The sequence below is a fragment of the Heterodontus francisci genome, chromosome 11, assembly GCF_036365525.1.
Source record: "Heterodontus francisci isolate sHetFra1 chromosome 11, sHetFra1.hap1, whole genome shotgun sequence".
NCBI classification, from domain to species: domain Eukaryota; kingdom Metazoa; phylum Chordata; class Chondrichthyes; order Heterodontiformes; family Heterodontidae; genus Heterodontus; species Heterodontus francisci.
The window spans coordinates 65,405,475-65,419,512 of record NC_090381.1 but is presented as its reverse complement, the minus strand read 5'-3'; the positions used below and the strand labels follow the sequence as shown (position 1 = coordinate 65,419,512).

Here is a 14,038-nt window from a genome sequence, read left to right as displayed (position 1 = left end):
GATAATTACATTTTTACAAAAGTTCAGAAGGATGTAATCATCCGCTGTTTTGGATCAACCCATCAATAAATTGTTCTCCATTAAACCTAATTTCCAGTTGCATTATAGTTTACTTATAAAATACATTTTCCTATAACTCAAACTATAAGTTGTAGGACATTATCTATGGTACACCATGTCAAAACATTGAGCTGCAGCACAGAATGTTAGAACTTGAGTTCTTTCCTGTAGTTCTCCACATAGTGAGTTGCTGGATTATCTCAGCTTGGCTGTTGGGAAATGGATGGGTAATGCAAGGAAGATAGAGAAAACTCTAGCTTGCTTGATCTGTGCAAATTTGCCTTTTAGGAATCAGTTCAAAATGTAATTGGCTAAAAACTAGAAATTCAAAATGGTGACCTTAGAGATCCTTAAAAAAGATACTTCAATGAAATGTACCGTTTACTCAATCTGTCAGACATTCTCTTTCAATGTCTATTGGACAGATTGTTATCCATCTATATATATATCTAATAATTCATGTCATGTGTTAGTGTCACTTTTGAAAATATAACTCATTCCGAAGAAGGGTCACTGACCCGAAACGTTAACTCTGCTTCTCTTTCCACAGATTCTGCCAGACCTGCTGAGTGGTTCCAGCATTTCTTGTTTTTATTTCAGATTTCCAGCATCCGCAGTATTTTGCTTTTATTCATATGAAAACATGTTCCTTTTTACAGTTCTTCTCTGGTTCATTTACCGAAGTTGCAGTGGATGAATGAGAGCACTCCCATGGAAATCCCCTTATAAAATGCCACTAGAAAGTGCTTGCAAAATACATTGGGCTTGAAAGTCTTCAGTTGCTCTGACATACTTCTCCCATAGCTCCAGCATGAAACTAGGCCAAAACCCAATGGGCAATGGACCAACTTTGAGTTAGGTGATAGAGTCTTCACCTGTTCCAAACATGATTATTAGCATAAAGCTGCAATAGTGACACTCCCAAAGTGTAAGTTTCCGAGCTGCAGGACTTCACTGGCAGTAGAGTCCACTTGGGGGCGCTGTATCATGATTGTATTCTGACCACCATAGATTTAGGATAAGAAATTTATTTTGGAAGTTTGTATAAGTGGACAAATCTACCCCACATTCAAATATTTACTAAAATCAAGGTGAATACCTATCTTTGTATTATGAACGAGCCAGATTAAAGTTGTACTTTGTTATCAATCTTTCCCCACATTGCTGTAGGGTGAAGAAAAGCAAGGTGATTTCAGGCATTTGAATTATCAAGAAATAATGAGTCTAACATGTAACTTACAGGCTGGATTTTGTGCTGAAGGCACCTTTTTGTGCGATCCTTCAGACTTTTAGAATCCGTGTTTAGGAGGTAGGATCCCCATCCCTTTAAATACTTTAAAGGGATGGGGATCCTGCCTCCAAGAGCTGCTAGCCGATCAGAGTGCTGGCAGCATGGCAGTATCGGCAGTGCCACTGCAGCGGTGGCCACTGCCGGTTTGTAGAGGCTTTGGACCCAGGCCCAGTGCTGGAACCCTAGACCAGAGGTAGGTGAGGCGGGGTCGCCGGGGTCAGTCCAGAAGGCCCAGGAAAGGGGGGGTTCATTCCAAGGGGAGGGTGTTCCTGGGGAATAAAGTTGTTCCCAGTGGGGTTCCTCCGTGGGCCACAAATTGCCATGAAGAAGTGAGCCCCCCCCAACCCCCGCAGGGAGGGCGCCTCATTTTACAAGGTTTCCTCCCTGCGCGGCGAGGCCCCACCCCTTCCTTCCACTACCGCTGGTAAGATCCCACGACAGGAAGCGGCTCTTAATTGGCCGTTAATAGGCCACTACAGGGACTCAATTGGTTTTTGGATGGGAAGGCTGTCGTCTGCCTTTCCCGCCCCTGGGAAAATTGCTGGGCGGCGGGGAGGTGACAGGCCCGCTTCCCCCCCAACCACCACCTGTCGCGATACTTCATGCGCTCCCCCGCCTCCGATTCCACCTCAGTGGGGTTGGGGGGTAGCGGGGTGTGTAAAATCCAGGCCTACGTAACCATTTCTGCATTTCAGTCTGGATTATTCTGAATAAGAAGTTTACAGTTTGTATTAGGGAACTTCCGTGTTGAAAGAAAGTCTGCACATTTCACAAATTACTGTGAAATAGCTGCACAATCCTTGTACTGAATTTATCTTCAGACTCATTTTATAGAAAAATAGGAGCAGGAGTAGGCCATTCGGTCCTTCGAGCCTACTACGCTATTCAACACGATCATGGCTGATCATCCAAACTCAGTACCCCGTTCCTGCTTTCTCCCTGTATCCCTTGATCTCTTTAGCCTTAAGAACTATATCTAACACTTTTTTTGAATATATTTAATGATTTGGCCTCAACTGCTTTCTGTGGTAGAGAATTCCACAGGTTCACCACTCTCTGGGTGAAGAAATCCCTCCTCATCACTGTCCTAAATGGTTTACCCCTTAACCTTAGACTGTGACTACTGGTCCTGGATTTCCCCGCCATCGGGAACATCATTCCTGCATCTAATCTGTCCAGTCCTGTTAGAATTCTGTAGATTTCTATGCGAGCCCCTCTAATTTTTCTAAACTCTAGCGAATACAAGCCTAATCGACCCAATCTCTCTTCATACGTCGGTCCTGCCATCCCAGGAATCAGTCTGGTGAACCTTCGCTGCACTCCCTCCATAGCAAGAACATTCTTCCTCAGATAAGGAGACCAAAACTGCACACAGTACTCCAGATGTGATCTCCCCAAGGCCTTGTATAATTGCAGCAAGACATCCTTGCTCCTGTACTCTAATCCTCTCGCTATGAAGGCCAACGTACCATTTGCCTTCTTAACTGCCTGCTGCACCTGCATGCTTACTTTCAGCGACTGATGCACAAGGACACCCAGGTCTCGCTGCACCTCCCCCTATCCCAATCTATCGCCGTTCAGATAATCTGCCTTTCTGTTTTTGCCACCAAAGTGGATAACCTTACATTTATCCACGTTATACTGCTTCTGCTATGTATTTGCCCACTCACTCAACCTGTCCAAATCACACTGGAGCTTTTCTGCATCCTCCTCCCAGCTCATACTCCCACCCAGCTTTGTGTCGTCTGCAAACTTGGATATATTACATTTAATTCCCTCATCTATATCAATAATATATAATGAATAGCTGGGGCCCAAGCACTGATCCCTGCAGTACCTCACTAGTCACTGCCTGCTACTTGGAAAAAGACCCATTTATTCCTACTCTTTGTTTCCTGTCTGCCAACCAGTTCTCTATCCATGTCAATACCTTACCCCCAATCCCATGAGCTTTAATTTTGCATGCTAATCTCTTATGTGGGACCATATTGAAAGCCTTCTGAAAGTTCAAATACACTACATCCACTGGTTCTCCCTTATCTATTCTACTAGTTACATCCTCAAAAAATTCCAGTAGATTTGTCAAGCATGATTTCCCTTTCGTAAATCCATGTTGACTTTGTCCGATCCTGTCATGGTTTTCCAAGTGCTCTGCTATTACATCTTTTATAATGGACTCTAGCATTTTCCCCACTACTGATGTTAGGCTAACTGGTCTGTAATTCCCTGTTTTCTCTCTACCCCCTTTTTTTTAAATCGTGGGGTTACATTAGCTACCCTCCAATCCGTTGGAACTGTTCCAGAGTCTATAGAATTTTGAAAAATGACCAGCAATGCATCTACTATTTTTGGGGCCACTTCCTTAAGTACTCTGGGATGTAGATTATCAGGCCTGGGAGATTTATCAGCCTTCAATCCAATTAATTTCCCTACTAATACTGATTTCATACAATTCCTCCTTCTCACTAGACGTTATGTTCCCCAACATTTCTGGGAGGTAATTTGTGACTTCCTTTGTGAAGACAGAACCAATGTATGTATTTAATTGGTCTGCCATTTCTTTGATCCCCTTTATAAATTCCCCCATTTTTGACTGTAAGGGACCCACATTTGTCTTCACTAATCTTTTTCTCTTCACATATCTATAAAAGCTTTTACAGTCAGTTTTTATGTTTTCTGCAAGCTTATTCTCATACTCTATTTTCTCCTTCTTAATCAATCCCTTTGTCCTCCTTTGCTGAATTCTAAACTGCTCCCAATCCTCTGTTTGCTGCTTGTTCTGGCCATTTTATATTTCTCCTCCTTGGATCTAATACTATCCCTAATTTCCTTTGTAAGCCACTGTTGAGCCACCCTTCCTGTTTTATTTTTGCGCCAGACAGGAATTGACAATTGTTGTAATTCATCCATGTGCTCTTTAAATGCCAGCCATTGCCTATCCACTGTCAATCCTTTAAATAACGTTCCCCAATCTATCACAGCCAACTCGCGCCTCATACCTTCATAGTTTCTTTTATTTAGATTCAAGACCCTAGTCTCGGAATCAACTCTCACTCTCCATCTTAATGAAGAATTAGAGTTATGCAGCACAGAAACAGGCCCTTCGGCCCATCGTTCCATGCCAGCCAATTCTATCATGTTATGGTCACCCTTCCCCAAGGGACCCCGCACAACAAAATTGTTAACTAATCCGTTCTCTGATTCTCTGAGCTAATATCCTTCCTCATCATTGTATTGATTTCCTCTTTTACTAACAATGTTACTCCACTTCCTTTCCCTTTTGCCTGTCCTTCCTAAATATTGAATACCCTTGAATGTTCAGTTCCCATCCTTGGTCACCCTGCAGCCATGTCTCATCGTATCCATTTACATATATTTGCACAGTTAATTCGCGCATTGGGATACAATGCCTTTAGGCTTGTCTTTTTAACATTCTTAGTCATCTTAGCATTATTTTGCACTATGGCCCTATTTGTTTCTTGCCCTTGATTTCTATGCCTTCTACTTTTGCCTTTTTGTTTCCTGTCTTTCGTTTCTATCCTTGTTTCCTCCTCCTCAGTCTCCCCGCTCTGGTTCCCATCCCCTTGTCATTCTAATTTAAATCCTCCCCAACAGCATTAGCAAATGCCCCCGCGAGGACGTCGGTTCCGGTCCTGCCTGGGTGTAACCCATCCCGCTTGTACAGGTCCCACCTTCCCTTGGACCGGTCCCGATGTCCCAGGAATCTAAATCCCTCCCTCCTGCACCATTTCTCCAGCCACGCATTCATCTGGTCTATTCTCCTGTTCCTATACTCACTAACACGTGGCACAGGAAGTAATCCTGAGATTACTACCTTTGAGGTCCTGCTTTTTAATTTAGCTCCTAAGTCCTTAATTTCATCTTGCAGGACCTCATCCCTTTTTCTACCTATGTCGTTGGTACTGACATGTACCACGGCCACTGGCTGTTCACCTTCCTCCTTCAGAATGTCCTGCGGTCGCTCCGAGACATCCTTGACCCTCGCACCAGGAGGCAACATACCATCCTGGAGTCTCGTTTGCGGCCACAGAAGCGCCTTTCTGTTCCCCTTACAATTGAATCTCCTATCACTATGGCTCTCCCAGTCTTTTTCCCTCCCTGCTGTGCAGCAGAGTCATCCAGGGTGCCACGAACTTGGTTGTTGCTGCTTTCCCCTGAAAGGCCACCACCGCCCCCCCAAAACAGTATCCAAAGCGGTATATCTGTTTGAGAGGGGGATGGCCACAGGGGACTCCGGCACTACCTGCCTGCCTACTACTCCACCTTTTCTGCCCATCCCTTTTCTGCCTGTGTGACCACCTCGCTAAATGCGCTATCCACGACGTCCTCAGCATCTTGGATGCTCCACAGTGAATCCACCCACAGCTTCAGCTTTGTAATGCGGGTAGCCAGTAGCTGCAGATGGATACACTTACTCCACATGTGGTCGTCAGGGACACTGGAAGCATTCCTGATTTCCCACATATCACGGGTGCGAGCTCTCCTGCCATGACTTACCTTTAGATTAATTAGTTACGCCCTATTAAAAAATACTAATTACGCTACGGGGCTTGTTCTACTCCAAACACTACCCACTATAATCTAAAGTTCTCAATAAATTACACTAATTAAAAAAAATACACTTTAGTAGTACTCACCTTATCACTTATACAGTAGGTTTTGAGGTTTTTTTTCAAAAAAACATTTTTACCTGATTTTTGTTAAGCTATTTAAATGCACTAACAGCTGTTACTTACCCAACCAATCACCTTGCAGATTTCCCGTGATGTCACTAAGTTTTTTCCCCCATGTACAGATAGTTGGCTAATAAATAAAGATCTTGTTTTAAGTGAAGTTTTAGATTTTTGGCTGCATAAATAAATGAGTGTCAGAAAGATTAAATGTGAGTACAATTAATGATAAAGTTTCATTATATTTGTTTTCCCCAGTGTCATCTGGTGCAGCAGTTGGGACTTGGCCATCACCTGAAGGCTCTGAATTTTGTTATTACCATGTTTGAGATGCTTGACCCTCAATCAAGTGAAACAGTTCAAGTGACGGACACGTCATTTAATGGAGTGCAAGTCAGAGTGTTTGAACCCAAGAAGAAGGTTGATGGTGAACTAAAGAGAAGCATTATTTACATACACGGTGGAGGTTGGGCTTTAGGAAGTGCAAGTAAGTGTACTGCAAAAGAAGTAACAAACTTCTTAACCTTCTTACTAAATATCCATACGACACATTTTTCATCATTTAATTTGTATAGCTGCTGTAGTTTAAAGACAAATAGATACAAAAGCCTCTTTTCACTAACTGTGTCTTTTCAAAGTAAATCTTCAAGAGTATAGCCCTGATTTTGCACTGATGCAGTCTCACAAGCAGGGAATGTGATTAAGAATAGAGTTCTGCAGTTCTGCATGCCCAATGTTCTGCGCACTAAATTTTAGAGTGAAGAGGATAGACCGCTTTCGCTGGAGCCAATTGCCAAATTGATGTTAATAGTCCATTGCCTGCCTCCTACCCCCTTCCCCTACCCCTTTCCACCAAAATCATAGTGTATCTTTGTTATATAAGTGGGAGCACTTGTCTGACTGGTTTGGCCTATAGAATTCAAGCTCTTAAACCTCTAACAGTTTTGAATGTTGGTTGCAAAGTTTAATCTTCTTGTCACTACAATCTTTGCTTATTCTGCATTATCCTTTGTGCATTCATTCCTGTTACTGTGAAGGATTTTTTTCCCATTGTAAAACTTGTAGACACTGTAATGAGTTCTTTTATGTTGTCTGATGCAACATAAATGAGATGCTTGGAGTCCAAATGTTTGAAGATCTCAAACAGGATTATTGCAGCTAAATTATTAGTACAGAGCTAACTATTTACAGAACTTGCCTCTGGGTGTTACAGTTACAGAGACTCTCTGGCATGTAGTCACATGACTGCATCCTGGTACTGAGCTAGAACCATAGAAAAGTTACAGCACTGAAAGAGGCTATTCAGACCATCATGTCTGCGCCAGCTGAAAAAACTAGCCACCCATTCTAATTCCACCTTCCAGCATCTGGTCCGTAGCCTTGCAGGTTACAGCACTTCAGGTGCAGGTCCAAGTACCTTTTTAAATGAGTTAAGGGTTTCTGCATCCACCACCAATCCGGGTAGTGAATCCCAGACAACCACCACCCTCTGGGTGAAAAAGATGTTCCTCAGGTCCCCTCTAATCCTTCTACCAATCACCTTAAATCTGTTCCCCCCCACACCTCCATGGTAATTGACCTCTCTGCTAGGGTAAACAGGTCCTTCCTGGCTCCTCTATCTAGGCCCTTTATAATTTTGTACACCTTAATTAAGTCACCCCTCAGCCTCCTCTGTTTTAAGGAAAACAACCCTAGTCTATCCAATCTTGCCTCATAACTGCAATTTTCAAGCTCTGGCAACATTCTTGTAAATCTCCTCTCTACTCTCTCCAGAGCAATTATGTCCTTCCTGTAATGTGACCAGAACTGTATGCAATATTCCAGCTGTGGCCTAACCAGAATTTTATACAGTTCCAGTATTACATCCCTGCTTCTGTATTCAATACCTCGGCCAATAAAGGAAAGCATTCCATATGCATTCTTCACCACTTTATCTACCTTTACTGCCACCTTCAGGGACTGTGGGCATGCACTCCAAGGTCTCTCACTTCTTTTATCCCCTCTCAATATCCTGCCATTAATTGTGTATTCCCTTGCTTTGTTTGCTGTCCCCAAATACATTACCTCGCACCTCTGCGGATTGAATTCCATTTGCGACTTTTCCGCCCACTCAACCAAACCATTGATATCATTCTGGATTTTACAGCTGTCTTCTTCACCATCAACTACGCAGCCAATGTTTGTGTCATCTGCAAATTTCCCAGGGATGCCTCCCACAATTAAGTCCAAATCATTAATATATACCACAAACAGCAAGGGACCCAACACTGTGAAACGCCACTGGCAACCACTTTCCATTCGCAAAAACATCCATTGACCATTACCCATTGTTTCCTGTCACTGAGCCAATTTTGGATCCAATTTGTCACATTCCCCTGTATCCCATGGGCTTTTACTTTTCTGACCAGTCTGTCATGTGGGACCTTGTCAAATGCCTTACTAAAATCCATGTAGACAACATCCACTGCACTACCCTCATCAATCCTCCTTGTTACTTCCTCAAAAATTCAATTAAGTTAGTGAGACATGACTTTCCCTGAACAAATCCATGCTGACTATCCCTGATCTTTGCCTTTCTAAGTGACAGTTTATCCTGCCTCTCAGAATTGATTCTAATAATTTGCCCACTACTGAGGTCAGATTGACCGACCTATAATTATTTGGCCTATCCCTCGTACCCTTTTTAAACAATGGTACAACATTCACAGACCTCCAATCCTCTGGTACCTTGCCTGCATCTAGTGAGGATTTGAAAATGATCCTCAAAGCATCCGCAATTTCCTCCCTGGCTTCCTTCACAATCCATTTGGCCCTGGTGATTTATCCACTTTCAAGGACGTCAGACCCTCTAGTATTTCCTCTCTCATTATGCTTATCAGATCTAATATTTCACCCTCCTCCTCTTTTGACTTGCTTGTCTGCATCATCCCTCTCCTTTGTGAAGACAGAGACAAAGTACTCATTAAGAACCCTGCCCACGTCTTCTGCATCCACGCATAAGTTATCTTGTACATCTGTAATAGGCCCTACCCTTTCCTTAGTTATCCTCTTGCTCTTAATGTACTGATAAAACATCTTTTTGTTTTCCTTGATTTTACCTACCCCCCCACCACCTACCAAGACTGAGGCACACACGATTTTGCCACATGAATATTAAAACTTAAGAATGCAAGCCCCTGACTGGAAATATATTTACATAGTAACCGACAGTGTTGGAATAATGGGGACCCAGTCATTGCTTCCCCAATACACACAAGAAGTGGTCAGACCAGCTTTGATGACATGACTGACTGACTGTTGGAGGTTTTGAATTTGAACTTCCAACAGAGGATTTTGGACTTGGAAAGCCGTGTGCTCCCTGTTGGAACAGAACCTCCCCTCCTCTCTGCCTGCCTCCATCTCTTTCCCACGGAACTGAATCTTGTGAAAACACGTGAACCTCAAAGAGAGAAAAGTTTCCTACGTGAACAAGGTTTAAGAAGAACACTGGGCCCTGACGAACAACAAGACGACTTACAATCAAATGAGCTCTAAGCACCATAAACAAGAAACTCTTCTGATATTGCCTCAGACTCCTCGCGACTATATTTTCCTCTCTTTTCTGTCTCTATTTGCATGTGTGTATTGTGTGTGCATGCTAGTGCGGGCACGTCGTATATCTGTAGGCGTGAACCGTATTAAAGTTTAAGTAAGTTTCATAAATTTCACTTTTCTTCATTAAACCTAAGAAAAACCTGGTGTGCTCATTTCTTTGGCTTATAATTGGAAAGCTGTGAACAAGGATTCACAAAGGGGGAGCTCAAAACACACTGTTTTAAAAATTAAACCCTGTTACAATAAGACCAGGTGAAGATAGTAACAGACCCCTAGACACCTTTCGTACCTGGTCGTACCACCTGCAAATATTTTTTCATGTCCTCTCTTTGCTTTCCTAATTTCCTTATTTACTTCACTCCTGCACTTTATATACTCCTCAAGGCTTTCTAAAGTATTAAGTTTTTTGTGACTGTCATAATCTTTCTTTTTCTGCTTTATCTTACCCTGTTTGCTCCTAGATAACCAGGGGGCTCTAGCTTTGGCAGTACCACCTTTTTCTTTGTGGGGACATGCCTACACTGTACCCGTAGAATCTCACTTTTGAATGCCTCCCACTGGTTTGTCACTGATTTTCCTTCAAGTAGCTGTATCCAGTCCACTTTTGCCAGATCAGCTGCCAGCTTCATAAAATTTGCCTTCCCCCAATTCAGAACTTTTACTCCTGTTCTATCTTTGTCCTTTTCCATAATAATGCTAAATCTAACTGTATTATGGTCACTATCTCCAAAATGGTCACCCATTAGATTTTAAAGGGATATCACTCTTAAAGGCAATTATTCAACATCCCCCTTCTTTCCAAAGATAAGTCTCATATGCTAAAAGTAAAAATACATAAAATTAAACATCAAAATTATTTACACAGGGATAGAGATTGTGAACTTTGCACATGCAGAAGCTTAATAGCTCACATCGTTTTGGTGGTTTGACAACTCTTCCAGATCTGGTTATAGTATAACCTTTTGGAGATGTCATCCTTGGCTGTTTTTGGATTTGCAGGGATGCTGTCACTGTGTTGATTGTTGTCCTATTGTTCGTCACACCCTCATCACCTGAGTGCATTCTTTTGAGTCTGCTGTGCGCAATCGGAGTATTGCACACTTCCCTTAGTTGGCTACGGTTCCTTCCCAACACTGCTCCTCTAGGTGTTGTAATCTCGTAGGACCTAGGCTCACTGCGAATTTTGTGTACTTCTGCGGGTAACAATGTTCTCATTGTGTATGACCCTGACCTTTTGTCCTAAGTGTAGCTGAGGTAGTTCCACCCCTGCGTGTCGGTCATGCACCATCTTCATTCTCCCCTGTTTTGCGAGCGGTGTCTCCTGCATCTCAGAGAATTTGGACAGATGGTGGCTTGGCAGAGTCCTCTGCACTTGTCTGCCAAAGATGATCTCTGCTGGTGACAGTAAGCACATATCCATAGTTGTAGCTCTGAGGTGGAGCAGGACAACATGAAAATCTTGTTTCGTTGTCCTACACTTCAGGATAAGTGATTTGACTGTGTGAACCATTCATTTGGCAAGACCATTAAATCGAGGGTAATGTGGTGAGGATGTCACATGGTTTATGCCCCATTGGGCACACGCATCCCTGAAAGGTTTGCCCGTATACTGTGACCCATTGTCACAAATGATTTCTTCAGGTGCACCAAATAGATTGAATATGCCACTGAATGAACTGGCTTTTAAGGAGCCCTCGATGTCAGAATCTGTGGTGGGGGGGGGGGCCTGAAGATGGCCCCATATGAGACCCATCACAGACCTTGACGCCTGCAGGGCCCAACCTGATATTACCGTCGGCGGCGAGGCCTTGTGCAGCCCCCCGCCACTTGGCCACGGGACCGCAATTTAAACATTAAAATAAATAAGAAATTAATTAATTAACCCAAATTAATTAATTTCAAGTCGCCTCCTCATGTCCTGCCGCAATCTTTCCCCCAGTGGCCGGCACTGCTGCACCTTCAGATCCTGGTTCGGAGAAACGAGGCACAACACTGGTAGGGAGGGGGGAGGAGGTAAGTTTCTCAGTGTGCGTTGAAATGGGGTCAAATTAACGTCATGGGTGTAGGGGATGGTGGGAAGGGTTATAGTTTAAAGTTTGTGTAGTTGTGGAGGGAGGTCAGATGGTAAAGGTAAGTGTTGTCGGGGGAATGGGAAAATAATTTATTTGTTAGGGGGTGGGGTGGGAGAAGGGCAAAAGAGATTTAAAAAAAAAAACTCCATATAACGTTAAGTATTTAAATATCTCGGTAGGGCTGACAGCCCTTTAAAAAGGGTGTCAGCGCCTGTGCACGTGCAGCTGACTCCATTGCCGGGGATGGTCAGACTGCCCTCTCCACGTGATCGAAGTAGCCTGCCCCAGCTATTTAAATGAACTGCGGCACTTGGAATCGTGGTGGCTTGTTGGCGTGCAGCCCGCATAGCCAGGCCAAAAATTCAGCCCAATGTTTCTGTGACGACCGCACTCGAAGTGTCTTTTACATGTCTGACAATTGGAAATTTGGAGAAATAATCAGTGACTAAAATAAAGTTGTCTCCATTAACAGAAAACAGGTCAGTGGCGATTTTGGACTACGGAACTGACGGAATGTTGAGGGTGCAGAGGTTCTTTGCGTTGCTGTGGCTGGTCACTCTGGCATGCCTCATACATTCTCACTAACCTTTTGATGTCACTGTTTATCCCTGGCCAATCAACAGTGTCTCATGCCAGTAGTCTTGTTTGCTCTATACCCATATGGCCTTGGTGAAGTTGTGATAAGTTGTCCTCTTGTAGAGCTTTGTGCACAATCACTTGTTTTCCCTTGAAGGTGACACCTCTCGAGAGACTGAGTTCATCTCTGTAAGGCCAGAAGCATCTGAGGGATTCTGGCATCTCTTTTACCATGTCAGACCAGCCTTCTATGATGACTCTCCACAGTGCCTTCAGTTGTGGGTCATTTGCTGTTTCTGATTGTAATTGGTCACATTTGTGCTGACTAAAATGCAATAAGTCAATTTTGAGCCCATCTTCCACCTCGAAGTCCAGGCTGTCTACTTGTAGATCCAGTGGATCTTTTTCATTCTTGCTCGGGTCTGGCAATCTGCTCAGCGTATCTGAGGTGATCATTTTGGTGCCCAGTTTGTAGCAGGCGTCGGTGGTGCACTTGTCACCAGATCATCTCCAGTGGTTTATGGTCTGTTTCCATCGTGAACTGCTTGCCAAACAGGTAAGTGTGGAACCTTGTAATCCCAAACATCGTAGCAAGTGTTTCACACTCTCTGTGTTTGTGTAACTGGATTGTGCTGAGGATAAACATTTGGACCCAAATCAATTGGTTTGCCATCCTGTAGGATGCACGCTCCTAGCCCTTTCTGTGAGGTGTCGACTTCCAGGATTGACATCTTCCTTGGGTCGTAGGACTGCAGGGTATAGGTTTCCTTTGATCATGCTTGTTTGAGAGACTCAAACATATGCTGATGGTCCTCCTGCCATACTATTGGCACATCTTTCTTTAAGAGCTCTCTCAGCGATGCTGCTTTGTCAGAAAAATTTGGAATGTATGGTGCCAAAAAGTTGAAAAATCCAAGACATCTCTGGCAGTCTTCCTTGTGGGCTAGGCATATGCCTTCCATCTTCGATTTTGCCTGGGTCAGGACAGATTCTGCAACCGGAATAGATGGAGCCAAAGAAATTGATCTGACTTGCATTCACCCGGCACTTCTTGCTGTTATAAACGAGCCCTTCACGATGAGCTACTGCCAACAGTGAACGGAGATTTCGATCATGTTCTTCTTTAGTTTTGCCCAATACCGCAAAATTATCGGCAGTGCATATGCAGTCAGGCACGTTTTCTATAATTCTGTCCATATGCTGCTGAAATAGATCTTGACTGACAGATAAACCGAGGGGTCATTTCTGGAAACAGTAACTTCCAAATGGTATCCTAAAGGTGGTGACTTCTTGAGATTCCTTAGCCAGGTGTACTGACCAATATCTATGTTTAACATCCAACTTGGAGAAGAATTTGGTTCCTGTGAATTTGGGATTCAATTCCTCTAACCTTGTGAGGCATCTCTTTAAGGAGAGGCTTTGATGCCTCGGATCTAGGTGTATCCTGATTGCTCCATTCTTCTTCAGGACGCACGTGATTGAGCTGCACCAGTCTGTGATGATGATGCACATGACGGATGATGCCATTGCATTCCATGTCATCTAACTTGCACTTAAGCTTTTCTTGTATGTGCACACTGCACTTTCTAGAGGGGGTCAATTGACGGAATTGCATCCTCTCTGAGGTGCAGTACAACATCGCCTTTGAAATCTCCTCTGGTGTGGAACCTGTCCGGGTACATTTGTTGTAGGTTTTGGACTGACTCAATGCAGGTACCCTTGGTCCCTTCTGCTGAAATGGGTTCCTTGGTGAT

The 14,038-nt window shown here is 43.6% G+C and overlaps 1 protein-coding gene across 1 annotated transcript in view; it reads left to right on the top strand.

The window, feature by feature from the left end:
• LOC137375291 (neutral cholesterol ester hydrolase 1-like) overlaps nt 1-14,038 on the top strand; it is a 57,777-nt gene that overhangs the window by 17,466 nt on the left and 26,273 nt on the right. The window contains exon 2 of the mRNA XM_068042226.1: nt 6,301-6,529. Coding sequence (XP_067898327.1) covers nt 6,301-6,529 — 229 coding nt within the window. The remainder of the gene's footprint in view (nt 1-6,300; nt 6,530-14,038) is intronic.